At 35.3% G+C, this 19,918-nt stretch overlaps 2 protein-coding genes across 2 annotated transcripts in view; both read left to right on the top strand.

The window, feature by feature from the left end:
* The first annotated feature begins 4,475 nt into the window (after positions 1 to 4,475).
* On the top strand, positions 4,476 to 12,672 carry LOC120312795 (keratin, type I cytoskeletal 12-like). Its single transcript, XM_039353988.1, has 9 exons — positions 4,476 to 4,718; positions 4,791 to 5,065; positions 6,362 to 6,444; positions 7,074 to 7,230; positions 8,385 to 8,549; positions 8,643 to 8,768; positions 10,157 to 10,374; positions 10,880 to 11,169; positions 12,476 to 12,672. The coding sequence occupies exons 1-9, from the start codon at positions 4,511 to 4,513 to the stop codon at positions 12,577 to 12,579; spliced, it is 1,626 nt and encodes a 541-aa protein (XP_039209922.1). The 5' UTR covers positions 4,476 to 4,510; the 3' UTR covers positions 12,580 to 12,672.
* A 2,563-nt stretch (positions 12,673 to 15,235) lies between these two features.
* Positions 15,236 to 19,918, top strand: part of LOC120312785 (keratin, type I cytoskeletal 24-like) — a 28,317-nt gene continuing 23,634 nt past the window's right edge. The window contains exons 1-2 of the mRNA XM_039353969.1: positions 15,236 to 15,691; positions 19,807 to 19,889. Of these exons, the coding sequence (XP_039209903.1) occupies positions 15,254 to 15,691; positions 19,807 to 19,889 (521 nt within the window). The 5' untranslated portion in view covers positions 15,236 to 15,253. The remainder of the gene's footprint in view (positions 15,692 to 19,806; positions 19,890 to 19,918) is intronic.

Genomic DNA, 19,918 nt, shown 5'->3' with positions numbered 1-19,918 from the left:
TGGGCTTTTATTATCTCACTTTTCAAAATTTCCCAAGCTTCTTGAGTTGTTTTCCCCTCAAGGATTCTCATCCATGGAATGACAATAGGGAGAGGGATATCGAGTTTCAAAATCTGGACAGCCTAAACTTCAGGAACAATAACTTAACAGCATGAAATGTTTGATACCAGTACTCAAGAGATATACCAATCTTTACTGAATGTGTTTATTTAAATGGCTTTACACCTAGGGGCTGTCATTGTAAAATCACTGTGCTGAGCAAAAGATAGAACCAGATTAACTTTAGTACTAAAATTCAACAATTTTCTAATAATTTATTATTGTGAATCCATCACTACTGTACTAGGTCAATATAACAGGTTGTATTGTATTCTACATTGTATTCTACAAAAAGACTGAAATGTAAAATCAGCAAAAATGCTGATCCATATTATCTGATATTTCTCCCTAGCAGTCGGGATAGGAAACTGCTAATCCAGAAAGCAAGTCTCTTAGAATTCTGTTTAGTAATACTTATTGGAAGGAAAACTGAGGTCTTAACACAAGGGTTTCACCACATTTTCAGATGAAGCACCAATACCTGTGGACAAATTTAGAGTGGCAAAAATGTCATTCATTTTCTCATGGTCATACAAGGGAGGGGATTGGAAACCTTTTGGTTTTGTTAAAGAGGGCCTATCTGCATATATTCAATGAACCAATTCTCATATATATACTGCTGACAGACATGAAATCTGGAGAATAAGCAGGGTTAACAGAGGTTCTTTTGTTAAATATGAGATGGCCTTCACTATAGGTGTAATATCTTGCCCTTGTGAACCTATTAGTCAGATGATGGAATCAGATTTTAAGTGAAATGGGGCAGAAGTTACACAGAAGATACTTATTTCTTTCTCAAATGTGATGACTACAGTTGAGGGATGAGTAATAGGTTAAAAAACTTGTTTTGGGGATTTAAAACCATGAATTTATCTTTCAGGGTTTGCAAAAAGCTGTGTTACACTACATAGAACATTGTTTTAATAGAAAAAAAGAGATTTAAGTCATCAACAGTCATTTCAGGCTAGAACTTAATTGGTGGGATGAAAAGCAACAACCTGATCTGCTCCCTGAAAGCAGTTACAATTATCCTGTATTTTAGCCCATATATAGTAATCATGTCAGCAGCTACTGGCCTCTGACAGTTCCCATCCACAGACAGGGGCAGTGAACAGAAAAGTATTTTGCTAAGCAAAAATTGTACTTGAATCAAAATAATTGGATTTATTATATGTGATATTCTCCTGCTTGTAGTCTATTTTTTATTTATATTTAATCCTTTCCCTGTTTTGAATTGGTTTTGTAGCATGCTTTAATATGCCATCTATAATCAATTTGTGGGAGATGGGGAGCCATGTATACTTGTCAAGAAATAATATTTTGACCTTGAAACTGGGCAGTATATTTGCCTATAAGACATTTTATTTTATTATAGAATGTAATGATCAAACTACCCATATGTTACCTCTTGCTGTCAAATAAAAATTAAAAAAATATTTTAACCATCCTCTAAGTGATTTAAGTGATTTAATCTTAAATCTTTGGAGCAAGACCATTTGACTTATTCCATTATTTCCAAATACCTAAGAGCTGGTCAACATCCAATATCAATATCTAATCTAAAGTTTATTAATTAAGGATTAATGCCATGAGTGAATTGAGTGAATCCTATTTGAATGAATCACTTCCAATAGCCCTCAAAACAGCATTGGACACTAAGACTAAATAGAGTTCAACTGGCTTCATTTTTCTCTAATCAAAATTCTGAAAAAGGAAGATATGCTCCTAAAAACTGTAGTCGAATGGTAGTGGTAGTGTACTTTGTTGTTGTTGTTAATTGCGAAGTCATGTCCGACCCATCGCGACCCCATGGACAACATTCCTCCAGGTCTTCCTGTCCTCTACCATCTTCTGGAGTCCATTTAAGTTCACGCCTACTGCTTCAGTGACTCTACCCAGCCATCTCATTCTCTGTCGTCCCATTCTTCTATTGCCCTCAATCTTTCCCAGCATTAGGCCCTTCTCCAGTGAGTCCTTCCTTCTCATTAGGTGGCCAAAGTATTTGAGTTTCAAATTCAGGATCTGGCCTTCTAAAGAACAGTCGGGGTTGATCTCTTCTAGGACTGACCGGTTTGAACGCCTTGCAGTCCAAGGGACTCGCAGGAGTCTTCTCCAGCACCATAGTACAAAGGCCTCAATTCTTTGATGCTCAGCCTTTCTTATGGTCCAACTTTCACAGTCATACATTGCAACTGGGAAAACCATGGTCTGGACTATACGCACTTTTGTTGGCAGGGTGATGTCTCCGCTTTTTAGTATGCTATCTAGATTTGCCATAGCTTTCCTCCCCAGGAGCAAGCGTCTTTTAATTTCTTGGCTGCAGTCCCCATCTGAGGTGATCTTGGAGCCCAGAAAAATAAAATCTGTCACTACCTCCATTTCTTCCCCATCTTTTTGCCAGGAATTGAGAGGGCCGAATGCCATGATTTTGGTTTTCTTAATGTTGAGTTTCAAGCCAACTTTTGCACTCTCCTTCTTCATCCACATCAAGAGGCTCTTTAGTTCCTCTTCACTTTCTGCCATTAGAGTGGTATCATCTGCATATTAATTGGGAAAATAGAAGTACCTGAACTGAAAAAATAGAGCAAACAAGGACATTTGAATTCTACAGGTGTGCTGGAATGAATGTTGAATAATTACAGAAAAGATAGTAGAAAGTGTGAGAAAGAAAATCAAAACAACTGTACCTTGACTGTATTAGGTATAATTTGAAGTAGACAGAGGTTTTGACAGGCTTTCAAGGTTTTGTTACATTGCCCTAACCACAACAAAGTACTTTTCGATTTCTGTAGCAACTCCCGTTTTTTCACCTTGACTACCTCAAAAAGCTCACAAAAGCTTGCTGCAAAAAATGTGTTAATAGCTTTGTAAAATAAAGGAAGATACCGTATATTCCGGCGTATAGGGCGACCCGGCGTATAAGACAACCCCCTAGTTCGATGCCGGGTTGCAAGATGATCGACGCCGAGTTGCAAGATGATCGACGCCGAGTCGCATGCCTAGAAAGTCGTCTTATATGCCGGAAACTTCATTATTTCTGGTGTATAAGACGATTGATGCCGAGTCACATGTCTAGAAAGTCATCTTATATGCCAGAAACTACCTTATTTCCGGTGTATAAGACGACTCGGCGTATAAGACAACCCCCGAGTTCGGAGGCTGTTTTGACGCTCTCAAAAGTCGTCTTATATGCTGGAATATACGGTATGTATAACATTCCATATGTTTGTTCAGAAGTGCAGTATGATATTCCATAGCATTAAAGATCTCTAAAAGCTCTTTAAAATTCTATTTTCAATGGGACACAAGAGGAAAATGATTAAACGCATAACTAACAAAATGAAATATATTAGCCTTGTATTTCCTGGGATACTCAGGCAAATTAGCTGAGTTTTACATTGTTCTGCTCTTTCTATTAGGTAACTCTTAGAGTAGCCAGCTTCTGTGTAGCTAGTGTAAAAATGAAACACATTCTTCAATGGGCTGCTTGAATAGGATGGACTCGCATTAGAATGTAATTAAAAAATAAAATAAAATCTTTAGTATGCTTTATTTCAATTGAAAGTCAGTGAAAGTTCTTTTATTTGCTAAATTAGAATATACTATTTATTAATATTAATTATAATCATATATAAATGCTTATTAATTCCAATATATTAAGAAAATGCCTATGCTAGAAAATGCCTATGCTATAATCTTATTAATGATAGCAAAATGATTTGGAATTATCCCTAAATATAGTGGTGGGATTCAGCTGGTTCGCACCACTTCGGCAGAACTGGTAGCTAATTCTTGTTGCCCAGGCCCAGAATGGACTTCTGGAAGCGGCACCCGCACAGAGAACCGGTTGTTCACATATCTGAATCCCACCATTGCCTAAATATGATTACATGTAAGAACAATTTGCCTCATTTATTAGAGATTAGTCTAATATGGCACAGAACCTTCATTGTCAAACAGAAATTTTACACCTCAGCTGGTTTTCTCTGGAAAGTATAGCATCATATTATACTGGAAGAACAGATATGGTAAAATAAAAATAGAGTTTAAATATACATATGTTGCACTGAATTAAGAAGAAGCAAAAATATGAAAAGGAAAGTTTTTAAACAAGTTTTAGGGAAAAAAATGTTTGAATTATAATGAAAGGTTTGACCCAGACTACTCCACCTATTTTCCATCTCAACAAGTGAATAATCAAGGGGAGAGCCTAAATATATGTATTAGGATTATCTAATAATTATTTTAATTATTTAATGATGGGCTTGGCTAATCTGTTGAAAAAATTATCATACATTTGCACCTATGATGCCGTGTTAAACTGACATATAAAAGGGTAGAAAACCATTCTCCAAAGACAACCTGAGCTGCATTTCTGCAAAAGGAAGATCCTTTCTGTTTTCCTGAAATCATGAGCTTCTTGAGCCAGTCATCCAGACAAGCCTCTTCTTCCCGCAGCAGCCGAGGAGGAACAAGAGTGTCTGGTGGTGGATCATGTAGCTTTAGCAGTAGATCAAGTAGCAGGCTTGTTGGTAGTGGTTGCAGCAGTGGTGGCAGTGGCAGTGGAGCATGGGGCATGTGCAACTTTGGTGGAGGGGCAGACAGCAGGGGCAGGTCAAGTTCTGGTGGCCTAGCATGTAGAGGCAGCAGATCGAGGACCTTGAGTGCTGGATGGGGCACTTTTGGTTCAGGTGGAGCATTTGGTAGCTTTGGTTCAGGTGGAGCATTTGGTAGCTTTGCAGGTGGTGAAGGTGGCCTTCTTTCAGGTGATGAGAAGCAAACAATGCAAAACCTTAATGACCGCTTAGCAACTTACCTTGGAAATGTCCAAGCACTGGAAGAGGCAAACAGTGAACTTGAAGGCAAAATTGCAGAATGGTATGAAATGTTTGGAGCAGGAAACCAAGCTGGACAACAACAAGACTATAGTGAATATTACGCAATTATTGATGACCTTAGGAATCAGGTAAGAAAGAAGTTTAATAGGTTAAGCCTTTTTTATCGTTTACTGTATGATCGTGCCATTTTAGTCTTAGGAGATTATGAGCCGGAGTGGTTTCCAATGTTCATTAACAGCAGGCAGTTCCTGTTGCCAAGTTTAATGACCAAGAAATATCTGAGGAATATTCTGCAGGAGAGGAGCATATTCTTTGCAAGGGGAACAGAGAATGTATGAGGTAGAGCTCCCAGTTGCAAATACCTCCTCTTTGGACTCTTTTATCTTTAATAGATTTGATGCAAGGCAGTAAATTTTATTGCTTTCATCAATACAGTCTCAGTTTCACTAAACCAGCTGAAATATATATTTATTCATGGATAAGGCTGAAATGTTAGTCAACCTCCTTTAAAGAAAAAAAGGTTAAAGTAAATGCCACACCCCTGTTATTTCTCACAGTTTATGACAGCGGGATAACATGGCAGTAATAAGGTAATGTTTGAGTTCAGGAAAGAACAAAGGGCCCTGTTAGGTTTTGGATGAGATCTTATTGAAAGTTCTTGAATTATGCAATCTGATTACCTGAAATAAATCTGACATTTACTCATTATCCTCTTTATGTGGCAACAGAGAGCCAGTTTGGGGTAGTGGTGAAGGCATAAGGGCTAGAAACCAGTAGACTGAGAGATCTAGTCCCACCTTGACCACAAAGTCAGTTGAGTGACCTTAGTCACTCTCTCTCAGCCCTAGGAAAGAAGCAATGGCAATCACTTCTGAAAAATCTTGCCAAGAAAACTTCAGGGACTTGTCTAGGCTGTTCCTAAGAATCAAAACAATTGAATACAAGAAAAAAAAACTTATATAAAATACATTTATATTAACCAGGTATATCAACAATTGAAGTATTAAGTATATTAACCTAATTCCATTTCTAATAAACTGTGATGGTGCAGTGGTTAGAATGTAGTACCGCAGGCTATTTCTGCTGACTGGCAACTGCCAGCAGTTCAGCAGTCCGAGTTTCACGGGCTCAAGGTTGACTCATCCTTCCGAGGCTGGTAAAATGAGGACCCAGATTGTTTGGGGCAACTTGCTGACTCTGTAAATTGCTCAGAGAGGACTGCAAAGCACTATGAAGTGCTATGTAAATCTAAGTGCTATTGCTATTGCTAATATGCTCATTTAGAATTTATATACTGAAGATGAAATGGCCCATATCCTAGCTTTGCTTTTATGCTCAATTCAGAAAATTATGCAGTGGGATTGCAATATTAAAGTTGTTGAAATCATCTATGTTAAATAAACTTTTTGTGTTATGTCTTTTAGATAATTGCTACATCAATAGACAATGGAACACTGATTTTGCAGATTGACAATGCTAGGCTGGCTGGTGCTGATTTCAAACTCAAGTAAGTGGGAGGGAAATTAGCATATTTCCTATATTCTGTTTTTCTTCATGATCTATAAGGATGCACTTAAAGTAAAGGGCTTTGCTTGTTATAGTTAAAATAGAAAAAATACAAGCAAATTCCAAACTACTATTAAGTTTAGAGAAAATATATCGGTGATGCAAGTGGGCAGACTGATGATCATCACTGCGGACTATAATTGTCTATATGAGAGAGAGTGAGGAATGCAATGCTGAACTCAGTGAGATGTATTTTTGAATATTCTTAGTTGCTATGGCTACAAAGTACCCTATGACGTGGTTCCATGGTGGCAAGAGGTCAGAGCCACCACAATGCAAATTACCTACTCTAAATAAAAAGGTCATTGGTAGTGCAGCAAATACCTTTTCTATTGCTCCATACTGCTGAGCAGTGGGTTGATAAGGTAACTCCTCCCCAGCTCTCCATTTTATTCCTTGTCACTTAACAGTGACATAGCTGTTACAAATATGGGCTATTGTTCTAAAATAAACATTCTTTAAGAGCTGAAAAAAGCATTGAATGAAGACCAAAGGTGAAAGAGGGAATATATATTTTCCTCACTTTCTTCAGATGGATCAGGAGCTGACAATATATTTAATTGCTTTTAGATATGATAATGAAGTGGCCATCCACCAAAGTGTTGAAATGGATGCCAATGGCTTACGAAAGGCCCTAGAAGAAATTGAGATAACAAGCAGTGATCTTAAAGTGCAGATTAACAGCTTTACTGAAGAGCTGGAACAGATGAAGAAAAATCATGAGGAGGTATTTCAGGGCTCATTCATACACAAAACAAGGGACAAATAAATATATGTCAACAAAAAACAATTCGTGAAAGTGTCAGATGCTACTTGGCAAAACTCTCATTGGCTGCATTAAGAGAATTGGACAGGATTGAACTGGATTGTCTCAGCAAAAAAAAAAAAAAAAAAAGACAATAATCCCCCTAATCCAACTCTAGTTGTGTATAAACAAGATGTTCATGTCAATCATGAATAGAATACAAAATGGGAGGAGTGCTGACATATTTCCCCCACCCGAGATCCACTTTGGATTTGAGCCACATCTTTCTGGAGTTTGGACCAATACCAGTTGTATTAATTTTGCCCTATAGGGGTTCTCAGAAAATCTACCATCACAATTTATTTTTTCCTTAGTGAAGAATGAGAATGTGGGAGGGGAAGATTGCTATAGCATGTCACAATATTATTACAGACTTCAAATGACAAGTAGAATAGAAGATTTCATGGTTCATAGTTACTTCAGACACTACTGCAATCCAGAGCCCAAGTAACTCTACATATATTCAGGAGAGTATTAGGTTGTCAAATTCAGTCTAAACAATTACTTACAATCATCAAAGACAAATCCTGCACATTGTTGAGATGGATTTAATTTTCCCCACCTCCAACAACAAACACACTGCAATTTAGGGATTATACATTTTGTTTAAAATTTGCTATCTTGTGTATTAAATCTCCTGATTTTTAAATTTAATACATTGAAATATCTGGATAATGTTACTAAAATTTTTATCTTTCTAGAAATGAAAATTGAAACTATCATTGGTTGTCTCAATTTTCAATATAGGGATTTATATTAATCTTATATACAAGCACATGCCAAATGAAAATTCCAAAATACTAAAGTAAAACTGCCAAGTATTTCCTCTAAATGCTACAGGCTTTTCTGACTGTCTGAAAGTTTTAATACACTTATTGAATTGTTGCATAACATGAACATGTGTGCTATACATTCACAGCTTCGTGATATTATAAACAAGAGCTGTGTACTTCCAAGTGTGTTAGACATTGATTTCTGAACATATACAAGCAAAATGAGATAGACTCAATCAAAACATTCCAAGTCTGTCTTAATTTTTAAAAATAGAAATAAGTTATTTTTTCTTCCTGATACAGGATATGGTTTCAATGAATGATTCTACTGCAGCTGGAGATATCAATGTGGAAATGAATGTCACACCCGGAGTTAACCTGACTACTCTCCTCAATCAGATGAGGGGTGAATATGAGACTCTGGCTGAGCAGAATAGAGAGGATATTGAGGCTTGGTTCCATGAGCAGGTGAAATAGATCCTAATTAGATCCTAATTCATGGAGATTCTTCTTTTAAAACATTTTTTTAATTAATTGTGTTCAAATTCTGATATATTTCAGAGCCAAGAACTGAACAGGCAGATCAACACCAGCGTTGAGGAAACCAGTACCAACAAGAGCGAGATTACTGAAATGAAACGCGCATTGCAGGGTCTTGAAATTGAACTCCAATCTCAACTATCACTGGTAGATTTTTTTTTCTTCAGAAGTGTTTTAACAGAAGTTTATAGATTAATTAAATGTTTAATCTTCTCTTAAGATAAAGAAGTTGTAGCATGTGAACTGGAGTAAATCCCTTTGTTCTAGATTCCAGCTTGCAACCAGCCCAAATTACCAGGCTTCCCTCTCTAATTCTTGACAATTTGAGAAATTGTCAGTCATGCAAGGTAACCATCAAGTATTATTAGAATACAACTCCCACTATCTCTGATAACTGCTATGAAGATGGAATTTATCAGAATTTGGATCCACCAACATCTAGATGGCTAAACACAGCTGTCTACCACTGATTTGAAATCCATAGAGACTATATTAGCACTGCATGCTTAGTAATGTTAGTGTGCTACTCCATAATCTAGTAAGCAATAGTAGAGGTGGTTCATTTTAACTCCAAAGAAGCACAAGATTGTTCAATTAACCTTTCAACTTCCAGCAGAGATGAAGACCCACAACAGCTCTATAATAACTAAGAATTCTTCCTTGACTCAACTTTTCACTCATATGTCCTCACACCTGTATCTCTATGTGTAAATACAAAGAAAGATATAGGCATGTAAGCCTTTCAAACGCCATTCATGGGATCATCAACCAAATCAGGTTATCTCAATTTTTTCTTTCCCAAGAGGTTGTCTAGTAGTTGAAATTTGAAATTATTCATATGGAACACACTACACCAAAAATGGCTTTGAGTGAAATTGTAGAGTAATATCTTACTTGCTTATTCACCAAGGACTCATACTAATTGCTGCAGAAAAGAACACATTCTTGTCTATTTTTTCTAAGAATTCTAACATGCTCAAACCTACCTCAGGTTAGGTGTCAATCATATGAAATATACCTAACTTTATTAGGATAACAAATTCTATATCTGAAAAATAAAAGCTACGTTTATTCATATTCAATATAGCGTCCAAATGCAGGTTATGAGGGAAATATATGAATCAATGCTATTTGACAAATGATACACTAGTGCAGGTTTCTTAACTTCAGCAATTTTGAGTACATTACAGCTCCCAGAATTCCATAGCCAGCATAGTGGCTGTGGAATTCTGGGAATTGAAGTTCACACATCAGAAAATCATTCTCACACACACACACGCATACACACAAACACATTTGTATATATATATATACACACAAATGTGTGTGTATGCGTGTGTGTGTGTGAGATATATATATATTATTAAAAAAACATAAAAACAAAAAAGACTTGGTTAAACTTTCCATGCAGCCCAAAAGTTTGTTTAGACTGTTTCCGAGGAAACATTGCTCTTGATAATAGAAAAAAAAACTTACTCAGTTATGTTTTGCATTTATACAATGTTCATTTTGCTTTCATACTATTTTTCCATCAGAAACAATCTCTTGAGGCCACTCTAGCAGAGACAGAAGGTCAGTACTGTGCCCAACTGTCCCAAATACAAGAAGTGATTGGCAGTGTGGAAGGCCAAGTACAGCAGATAAGAGATGACATGGAGTGTCAGAACCGAGAATACGAACAGCTCCTGGATGTTAAGATCCGTTTGGAAAATGAGATTGACACTTACCGAAGCCTCCTTGATGGAAGTGAAAGGTAAGAAAAATTTGGAGAATACTGTATTTCTTAAAAAAAATAATTATTTTGCCTAACCTGAGTTTCTCCCTGAAAAAAAAACAAAATGTATACCACTTCAGATGTGGGTGATCTACAATAAATTTTGTCTAATAGCCATACTGAAGATGTTGTAGGCTAGAGTCAATCAGTATTTGCAAACCTGTAGTTCCTCAAACACTCATCAAAGACTCTTTCTCAGATGTTTTAATGTTTCATTTTTCCTTAATTTTAATATCATTCTATACTGGACGATTGAGAACAGAGCACGGTAGCCTCTCTCATCTGCTAGTTATTTTAAATTATAAAAGGTATTTTCAATTTTAAAACATGAAATAGAAATGAACTGTCCCATCCCACCCCAATCAATAAAAAAAGATACAGTAAATTGCATTGATCATTTCTACCCAAAAACTGAAATTAAAAGAATCACATTTTACAGTTTTTTTTCCTCTTTCTCTCTCTACTTTTATAATAATTTTGAAAGTGCTGATAAAACTTCAGGAGGAAGAGACATGAGACAACTTTCAGAAGTTAAATCCAAAGGTTTAAAATCTAGAGACCAATCATTTTTCAGTTCTGGATCTAAAGCCTTGGGATCTTCAGATTCAAGAGCCAGGGAATCACCATCAGGACCTTCTGGTTCTCAATCTAGAAGTGGGGAATCTGCAGATCAAAGGTTTAAAAGACAAGAACATGCCACCGCTCAGTCCCAGTCCAAAGGTTCTGGAGATTCTAGACAGACAGATAAATTAGGATCTGGAAACAATACCAGAGGTAATACATTTTGCTTATTTTATATATATTTAGTTCCATATTTTGATAAACAGTGTTATCTTGCTATCCATTGAAACATAAAAATGTTAATTTTTTTCCCTATTAAAACAAAAGAATTGCAAAAACCTAAACTTACACTACAAGTTTTTGTAATGTACATATGGCGTAGAAATGCGCAAGATAAAGGCCAGCAAATATTTGGAACTTGAAAGTAAAGAAACTCCCAAAACCAAAGTGTTTTTTCCATGAGATATATATTATGGATTATCCCTGTACAATGTGGATACTGAAACCATGGATCTGGCAAATGGAATTCCTATTTTCTTCATGTGTTAGCTCAGTTTTCCCTTCTACACGAAGAGTTGAGATGGGTACTGTAATGTTTATTTCAGTATCCTTAAGGTACATGCCTGGATAATATTAAAGTGCAACACATTTTAAAAATATGTTAGATTTCATTAATTAATCAATACATAAACAATATGTAATATTTGCAGACTGATTCTAGGACACCAGATTTTCCCTATTCTAATAGCCAATATATATTTTAGACAAAATTAAGGGCTACCTAACTTTCAATTTAAATGGATGTGCCTATTTAGCTTACTAGTCGACTATAAGGCATTTATTTGCCATTGCTTTCACTGGGATTTTTTTTTAAAAAAATCTCAAATTAGTTTAGCTCTGGGATTCCTTAGAAAATATTATTCAGCGTGTCTGGACTGCTTCAAAATGATAAAGAAATGCCATCAGAATGGGCCAGCTGTTGCACTTAATTGGCTCCATCAGGCAAATTATATATACTATATATATATATATTAAGAGTAGTGGACATGGGGTTTTTTTGGTAAAAAATAATCTTTTAATCAACCCTTTATCCAAAATGAAAGTTATAAGATCTTCTTCTATAAAAGGAATTATCGGGGTCAACTATCATTCCTTTCCCATCATTTCTAAAACATATTGATGGCCAAAAGACTATCAAGCTTTGTACAAATTTTTGTTGATGGAGTTAGCTTCCAATATTTTAGTCATAAATATTTTATTTAATTACTGAGATTTATTTGGGGAAGATTGAAATGCAGTACAGGGCTATGAATTTCCTGCACAAAAAGCCAGGTTCAATCCTTAGATTTTCAGAATGAGATTGTGAAAGATTCTTCTTTGCTGTAAAACAAACTAGACTCAATAAATCAACACTGGACAGCTTCCCCTTTTCCTAAACCACACCTTTTTTTCCTGTGAAATTGACTTAGAATTAAAAATAATTATTTTTCTCCTAAATCTCTGAATTCTTTCTTTACAGACCCCCAAAAAACAAGAGTGATCAGGACCATAGTGGAAGACAGAATTGGTGACCAAGTTGTCTCAAGTCGTGTTCAATCTGTTGAAGAAAAGCACATTAAATAAGCAGCCTCAGCTTTACTACAAAGTCTTTCAAAGCACAGCACACAGATAGAAACAGACAGCTACTTTCCCAAATAGGATCATCTTCCTTTCTTAGCTTCTGCAACTCTTTTCAGAGTGTATTTCTTCTTTGCAATTCTAGAATGAAAATGTTGATTTCTTTTTTGGCATTCCTCAATAAACATTGCATGTTGCAGCAAAAACTTTCAAGATTCATATTACTTACTTATAAACTGTATTGCTCACAGTGTATGTCAGTAGTTGCCAGTCATCAATAAAGCAGCAAAAATTAGAGTCCAGTCAAATGCACGACAGAGATATTTGTTTTATCAGGTAGCAATCACGTTAATTATCCAAATTCTATCTGCCAGGATTCTGATTTATGGTGGTCCATTCATGCAAAATTATAATTAATATCATATCAGTAATCTTATTGAACAATTAAACAGCATTTTATGGAAAGCTGTCATAATTTGAATAACTGCAATCTATATTCTATAAGCCTTTAAAATATATGTGGATCAAAAGAAACATAAAATATATGTGAGTCAAATGTTCCACTTTGGATCAATAGTACTTTCTAGAGCAATGTTTCTCAACCTTAGAAATTGTAGTCCTATAATTTTCCAGTCAACATGTTGAAAGAATTGAAGTTCAAACATCTTAAAGTTGCTAAGGCTGAGAAACACTGCTCTAGAGCATCTTATCTGTGGATTGTGGCTGAAAAGTCTGAATGAGAGCAATATTCTTGCTTTTATATCCAAGATATTGCTCAAGTTATAGTCAACTGTCTAAACTGAGTAATAACCACTACATTTACTCAGAATCAAAAAAGGGTGACAAAAGTAACTGGGTTCTTTAAACTATTTTGTGATCTATTTGGTTTTGGTTTCCTGTGCCATGAACACCATCACTGCTATTTGTAAAACATGATTTATGGCTTAATGACCTTTGATAAATATAACACTAGGGAATCCTGTATTATATGGTGAATAAGAGCTGGTCATAAAGTACATAATCATATTTTGAGATCTGGACTGTGCTATAAGAGCCTTACCTGGATGCCCTTCAGATTTCTGTGTTGCATCTCACAGAATCCCCATTCTGAAGACAATTAAGATATTTGGATTGTTATGGAATAATCTACCTGGAGATTGCCAGACTAGGAATTGAAATGATGGATATTTAATTTTAAAATCTAGATTAAAAACAGTGCATATCTGTAGTTTTCATGCTTGATTAGAATTCACCTATAAATCTGTTATGAAATGCATAGTTCGTTAAACAAGCTGCAGGGAGTCTATTTCATTTATGAAGCTAATAGGCTTCTTGAAACATATAAAGTTTTTATGTTGTATAAACGGACTCACATTTAAAGATTGCATTGAACATCCAGAGCTCAATATCCTTATTATAACTGATCATATTAATTTTGAACATAATTGATTATTGCACAGGGCTTGCTTCAATACTGAGTATATAAAATGGTTTTGCTGAATTAACTCAAGATTAACATAGGTTTAAAATCCATTAAATGCTCACACAGAACATAGTTATCATGGAGTATATTCTGAGCAATTCAGAGATATAAGAAACCCTTGTTTCTGATAATTTATATAATAGCCATTTTGGGATATTGATATATATTATTGCAATGTTATTGTTGCATTGTGAAGAATCCAAAATAAGATTGGAGCTTTGTGGCAAAAGAACCATGAAGTCTGAGTCTGACATAGGTTAAAGAAAATATGCTTCAGTAATTTTTCACCTTTTCTAGGCCTAGGCTACATTTATTCTAATATTAATACTCAGTATCTTGCAAAACCTTCTGACTGGCTCTTCTCAGAAATTAACCACTGCTTTTAAATAGGAGATATCATTTGTATTTTCAAGACTACTTGATGTAATAAAAAATAATCTCCTTATTTGCTTGACTTTTTTCAATTGTGAGCTTTTAGTCAAAACTTTTATATTTTTTTCCATTTGATTAAGCTAGCTATTGAAATGTCTTTCATCTGCTGGATCATTAACAAAATGAAAAGGAAAGAAAAAATGGCAAGAAATAAAACCGCTGGTATTTAACAAAGTTCTTACTGAAATAGCTTTCACACAACAAAAAAAATACATTAAAATAACGTAAGGATGCTTTTCCAGAAATAAACCAAGTCACATAGCTTTTTGTACCAACACCCAGGGTGAAAAAACAACAAAGAGAAAACACTCTCCTCAAAAAAGGTTTGTACACCCTCCTATTATGAAAGACTTGACTTCATAAATGCACATATATCTGAAAATATGTATATTAACAATGAGCTTTTAAAATGATGGAAAGACTGAGATGTAGATAATTACTCAATCTTGTTGAAAACTTAATGAAAGTTTTGGTCTGGTCAAATCCACCCATTCTCCACCTTAAAAAAAAAAAGGAAAAAATGACAATTAGCCCAAGGGGAAATCAGCAGGATGGAATATCAGGTCTCATTATTAATAGCCATCCGTCAAACGGGTTTGAAATGATAAATTGGCCAAACAATGTAGGTATGAAATGACATTCCAATGAAAGAACACGCCCTTAAAAATTGACATATAAAAGCTTGGAGATTATTCTTTATTATTCAGGTTCTTCTTAATTGTCACTGGCTCATTTTCATACTCTTCTTGAAACCTACTGAACATCATGTCTTATTTTGCCTGTGGATCTAGGCAGACTTCTTCCTCTCGCAGTAGTGGGGCACCTCTTAAACTTTCTAGCTGCAGTATATATGGGTCTGGTGGAGGATCCAGCACCAGAAGCTTTAGTAGTGGGGTAGTTTGGGACTCTGGATCAGGATGGGGTAGAACTGGTGGTAGTGGCACTGGTAGTTGCTTCCACATCTACAACTCTAGTTCTGCTGGTGGTGATGTTGGTCTTCTAGCTGGAGGGGGAAAAGAAATCATGCAGAATTTAAATGACCGCTTGGCTTCCTACCTGGCTAAAGTGCATGCTTTGGAAGAGGCAAATGGTGATCTTGAGCAAAAAATCAGAAATTGGTATCAGAAATCTGCAACACATATTAATGAAGGACTCTACAATGATAGCAAATATAATTCTTCTATTGAAGACCTTCGAAATAAGGTAAGCCAGTTCTTCAATGGATTTTGAAAAATCAAATAAGGAATTATTTTACCAGTTCAGGTTGTTTAGCAAACAGACAATGTAATCTGCAGAGCCACATGCCAGAATCTATCAGTGTTTGGGAGCTTCATCCCACAAAATTCTGTTTCTGTTGAAATTGGTGTGTGTGCCTTTGTGTGTGTGTGTGTGTGTGTGTGTGTGTGTGAGAGAGAGAGAGAGAGAGAGAGAGAGAGAGAGAGAGAGAGAGAGAGAGAGAGAGAGAGAGAGAGAGAGGGAGAGAGAGAGAGAGAGAGAGTAATTGGAGTAGGTGAATGATTTGGAATGTCATCTATCCATCCAGCCTGACATCTGCTGTCCCCATTGCCAGTCTCCCATCCGCCTCTATTACATCTGTTCCTCGTCACTATAGCCATTTGGCAATTTTTTATAAAGCTCAACAGTTTATACACATTTGATTTACCTTTGCATATTGGAATTAGGTGGGAGGAGAATCTTATTTTTAACACTGGTTGAGCTAAGGACAACTTAAAGCTATCTCATTCATGAGCTTAGGGAAAATAAAGGCAATATGATGGGGACACAATGGGAAAAGTGTGTTATCAGATTGTGTTTTGTCATGGTGAAGGGAAAGTGGAGAAAGATTTTCCAAGATTCTTCAGCAAAAACTGGACTGCATTCTTTTGAGAGCTATTTATAGCATAATTCTACCTCCTAATTCCTTCAAAACCTTTTAAAGCTGTTCATGATTTTTTCATTGCTGCCTACCTCAGAATGCTGAGATAGAGAGGTACAGTACTATGAACTGATTACTTTTCTCTCCAACCAATTAACCAAAGAGGGCAAAAATTGAATTTCAATTTTAATTTTAATTTTAATTCATCCTCGGAGTTAAGACAGCTTTTAGAGTAACAAAATTCCCCTTCTTCACAGAAAAAAGCATCAGCATCCTATTCCACTCAACCTTTTTCAACAGTGTAAATTAAAAATAAAAGAAAACCCTATGTATGTTATTCTTCATATAAATACATTTTCATAAAAAGCATAACATAATTTTGTAGCTAGATGCTTTTTCCAACAACTGCAATCATACGTCTGTTATAAAATAGTGCCTTGAGTCCAGAGGGTGGGAGGCAGAATGAAATAAAAATACTTATCACAAACAGATAAAATAAGGAATGCCAAGTTTTTGTACGAATAATGAGACTGACTAGAAAATAGCTAGAAATGTTATGATGAGTTCCAGTTTAGATTATTCATGAGAACTATTAAGTTTATGAGAAGACTGATTTAGGATTTGTTGTTAATCACTATGACACTAAAATGATGAAACATGTGTCATAATGCCACAGTGCAAGTCCGGCCCTTTCATATTTGTGTAAAATGCAAGTATGTGGCATGTTTCATCACTTGCCACTCCCATCGTGAATACCTGTGGAAGATGGAGGAGTCAAAAGTTCCTGTGAATGGAAAAACAGCCCTTTCCCAAATAAAAGATTTTTTTATAGGTTGCATATCTTTTCTTAATCTGTCCTGAACATACTATCAATCAATTTCACAAAGCTCTATAATAATGAAAATGAGAGGGGGAAAGTCTCTCTGTTCTCTTTGCCTTTTGTTTATATAGTTAGAGTCTCTGCTAAAAAGTAGACTGTATGTTTTATCATGCAATCTGAGATTTCAGTTCAAGCTACTTGTTCTTTTAGATCAGTGGTTCTCAACCTTTTTAATGCCGTGACCCCCCAACCAGTTGTAAGTCGAGGACTACTCAACCAGTCATAAGTCGAGGACTACTCAACTGTGCAGCACCGTTTGCAGAATCGGACTTTTGGTGGGCTCAGCAGGGCAGAGACAGCCTGGAAAATTCCTATTGGCTTTTGAAAGCCAATAGAATTAGACTCTATTCAAGAGACTCTATTCTATTGGCTTTCAAAAGCCAATAGAATAAAAGGGAGTAGCACAGCTAAGGAAAAGGGGGAAAACGCGGACTGCGTTGTTTGGCGACCCCCGTGAAATGGTCGTTCGACCCCAAATGGGGTCCCGACCCACAGGTTGAGAACCACTGTTTTAGATATACATTGCATATACAATGTCAACTTGCCAAACTTTTTCAAACTACCTATTAATTGGCCAACACTTAGATCATGTCAATGTCTGCCAATAATTGAAAGATGGTTGTTAGTTTTAAGGGCTATTCATGGCTTATCTTGTAAAGTTTTCAATTATCATAAATTAGTAGCAAAACTAGCTGTGTACTTTTTCACTTATTTATTTGCAAACTGAAAGTACATAGATACTTTACCATAACAGCCCTCTCAACAAAACAGTAAAATTAGTTTATTTTACAAGTTACACACCTATGAGCTACTTTTAAAGCAGCTTCCTTCATATGAGAGAAAGGATTTAAATAAATCCAATTGTCTATTGAATCCAATCCAAGTCCATAGAGACAGACAGACAGATTGATTTGATTCCAGTATCAAATATATGTTTTAGGAAATACATCAGTTTAGGAAATACAAGGTTTCACAATCTGCTTCTCCTATTAATTTTTCAATTTTTGTTAATTGCCTTGTTCCTTGCCCAAGAATTTCCTTTCTTTCAAGAAAATATTTTATTTGAACAATTTTATACAATATCACAGGGGATTGCGGTATTTTTAGTTTAAACTTATTACAGTTTGAAGATTTTACAGTTATTGTAAAACTATTTTTGTTTCATTTTTTTAAAAGCGCAGTTTTTATAAAAATATCATAATCTGTATAAATGTTACATTTTCCTAATGTCTATTGTTTTGGGCCTCTTTTTAGTCTGAAACATACTGGAAGTCAGAAAAGAAAAATAGAACAAACTTTTGTTTTATTTTGCTTTTACTGCAAGTTTATTTCCAAACTCCTTCTTTTACATAGTTTTACCAACCCAAATAATTTCAGATAAGATAATCTTTCATTGCAAATGCAAAATGTAATAAGCTAATGGGAATTTTACAGGATAATTATTATGACCATCTCATTTATCATTTTCTTCCTCTCCCTTTATTGATTTAATTTAATATAATTTAAATAATATTTTGAAATATATAATTACTAACCACTTCTCAACTAAGACAGTATCTACAAATATAAATTGTCTTCATTTGGATACTTCAGGTGATCATAGTGCTTTGTTTCATGTAATTTTTATGTTGGTATCCTGATAAAATTAAAATAGATTTAAAGAATATAATATGCAGGTTCCTATGTATATTTGATTTCTTCAGTATTACTGCAGGGAATGAACCACAGTCTGCAAGGACTTTTAATCTCTGCTTCTCCTCTTGTCAATAAAAATCCCCTTTTGTCATTGCCAAAATTGATCTGCCACCTTTTAATTGTTGTTCAGGAAAACTCTTCTTATCACAAAGTATTTCATTAAAGAAGAATTCAAATTTTCCCTCCTAACATGCTGTACACAAATGCAGTTTGAGGACTGAAGCTTATTTCCCAAATCTGGATGAATTACCTAACATTGGGTAAAAGTGGTTATCCTTTGGGTAACAACACAGAAAGCCGTTATTCCATCACAACAGGGATATTTAAATAAATATTTTTTTTATAAGCAGTTTGGAGTAATGAAGGAAAAAATATGAGAAGTACTGTTTTAATTGAATCAACACCAACAGAGGTTTTTACATTATATATTTAGCATAATACAAAGTTTAACATATAATTCCTAACTCAGGGACAGTGAACTTGTGGCTTGCTACAAGATGCAGTTTTATTGCCTTTCCCACTCTGGTAATGTTGAAATGTGCAATTCACACTATTACAGCAGACTAGGTTTATTTTGAGGAACAAATTATGGAAGTCTATTTATCTTTATTCCTGTAATATTATTATTCCTGTAATAAATTTGCACCCAGTTGTGGTGGACTGTAAATATCTCCATGCCGTTGGGATGTTGGGAGTTGAATTCAACAAATCAAGCAGGTGAGGAAGCCAGCACTACTTTAAAATTAGATTTTCTGTAAAAATTAATATAAGATATATCGTATCTTTGGTTTTTCTGATTCAGTTTATCCACTTTTATAAAATGCAAATAAACCTGCTAAAATGCTTTTTTATCTTCCTTCCACACAGATCATCACAGCAAGTATTCGGAATGCCGGCACGATTCTACAGATAGATAATGCCAGACTAGCTGCTGATGATTTTAGAATGAAGTAGGTTCTTCAGCCCAAGAGCAACCAAT

Source organism: Crotalus tigris, unplaced genomic scaffold, assembly GCF_016545835.1.
Source record: "Crotalus tigris isolate CLP2741 ecotype Arizona unplaced genomic scaffold, ASM1654583v1 scf7180000018544.1747854, whole genome shotgun sequence".
NCBI lineage: Eukaryota > Metazoa > Chordata > Lepidosauria > Squamata > Viperidae > Crotalus > Crotalus tigris.
Note: the sequence above shows the minus strand (reverse complement) of the source record. Positions and strands in the feature narration are given on the sequence as shown.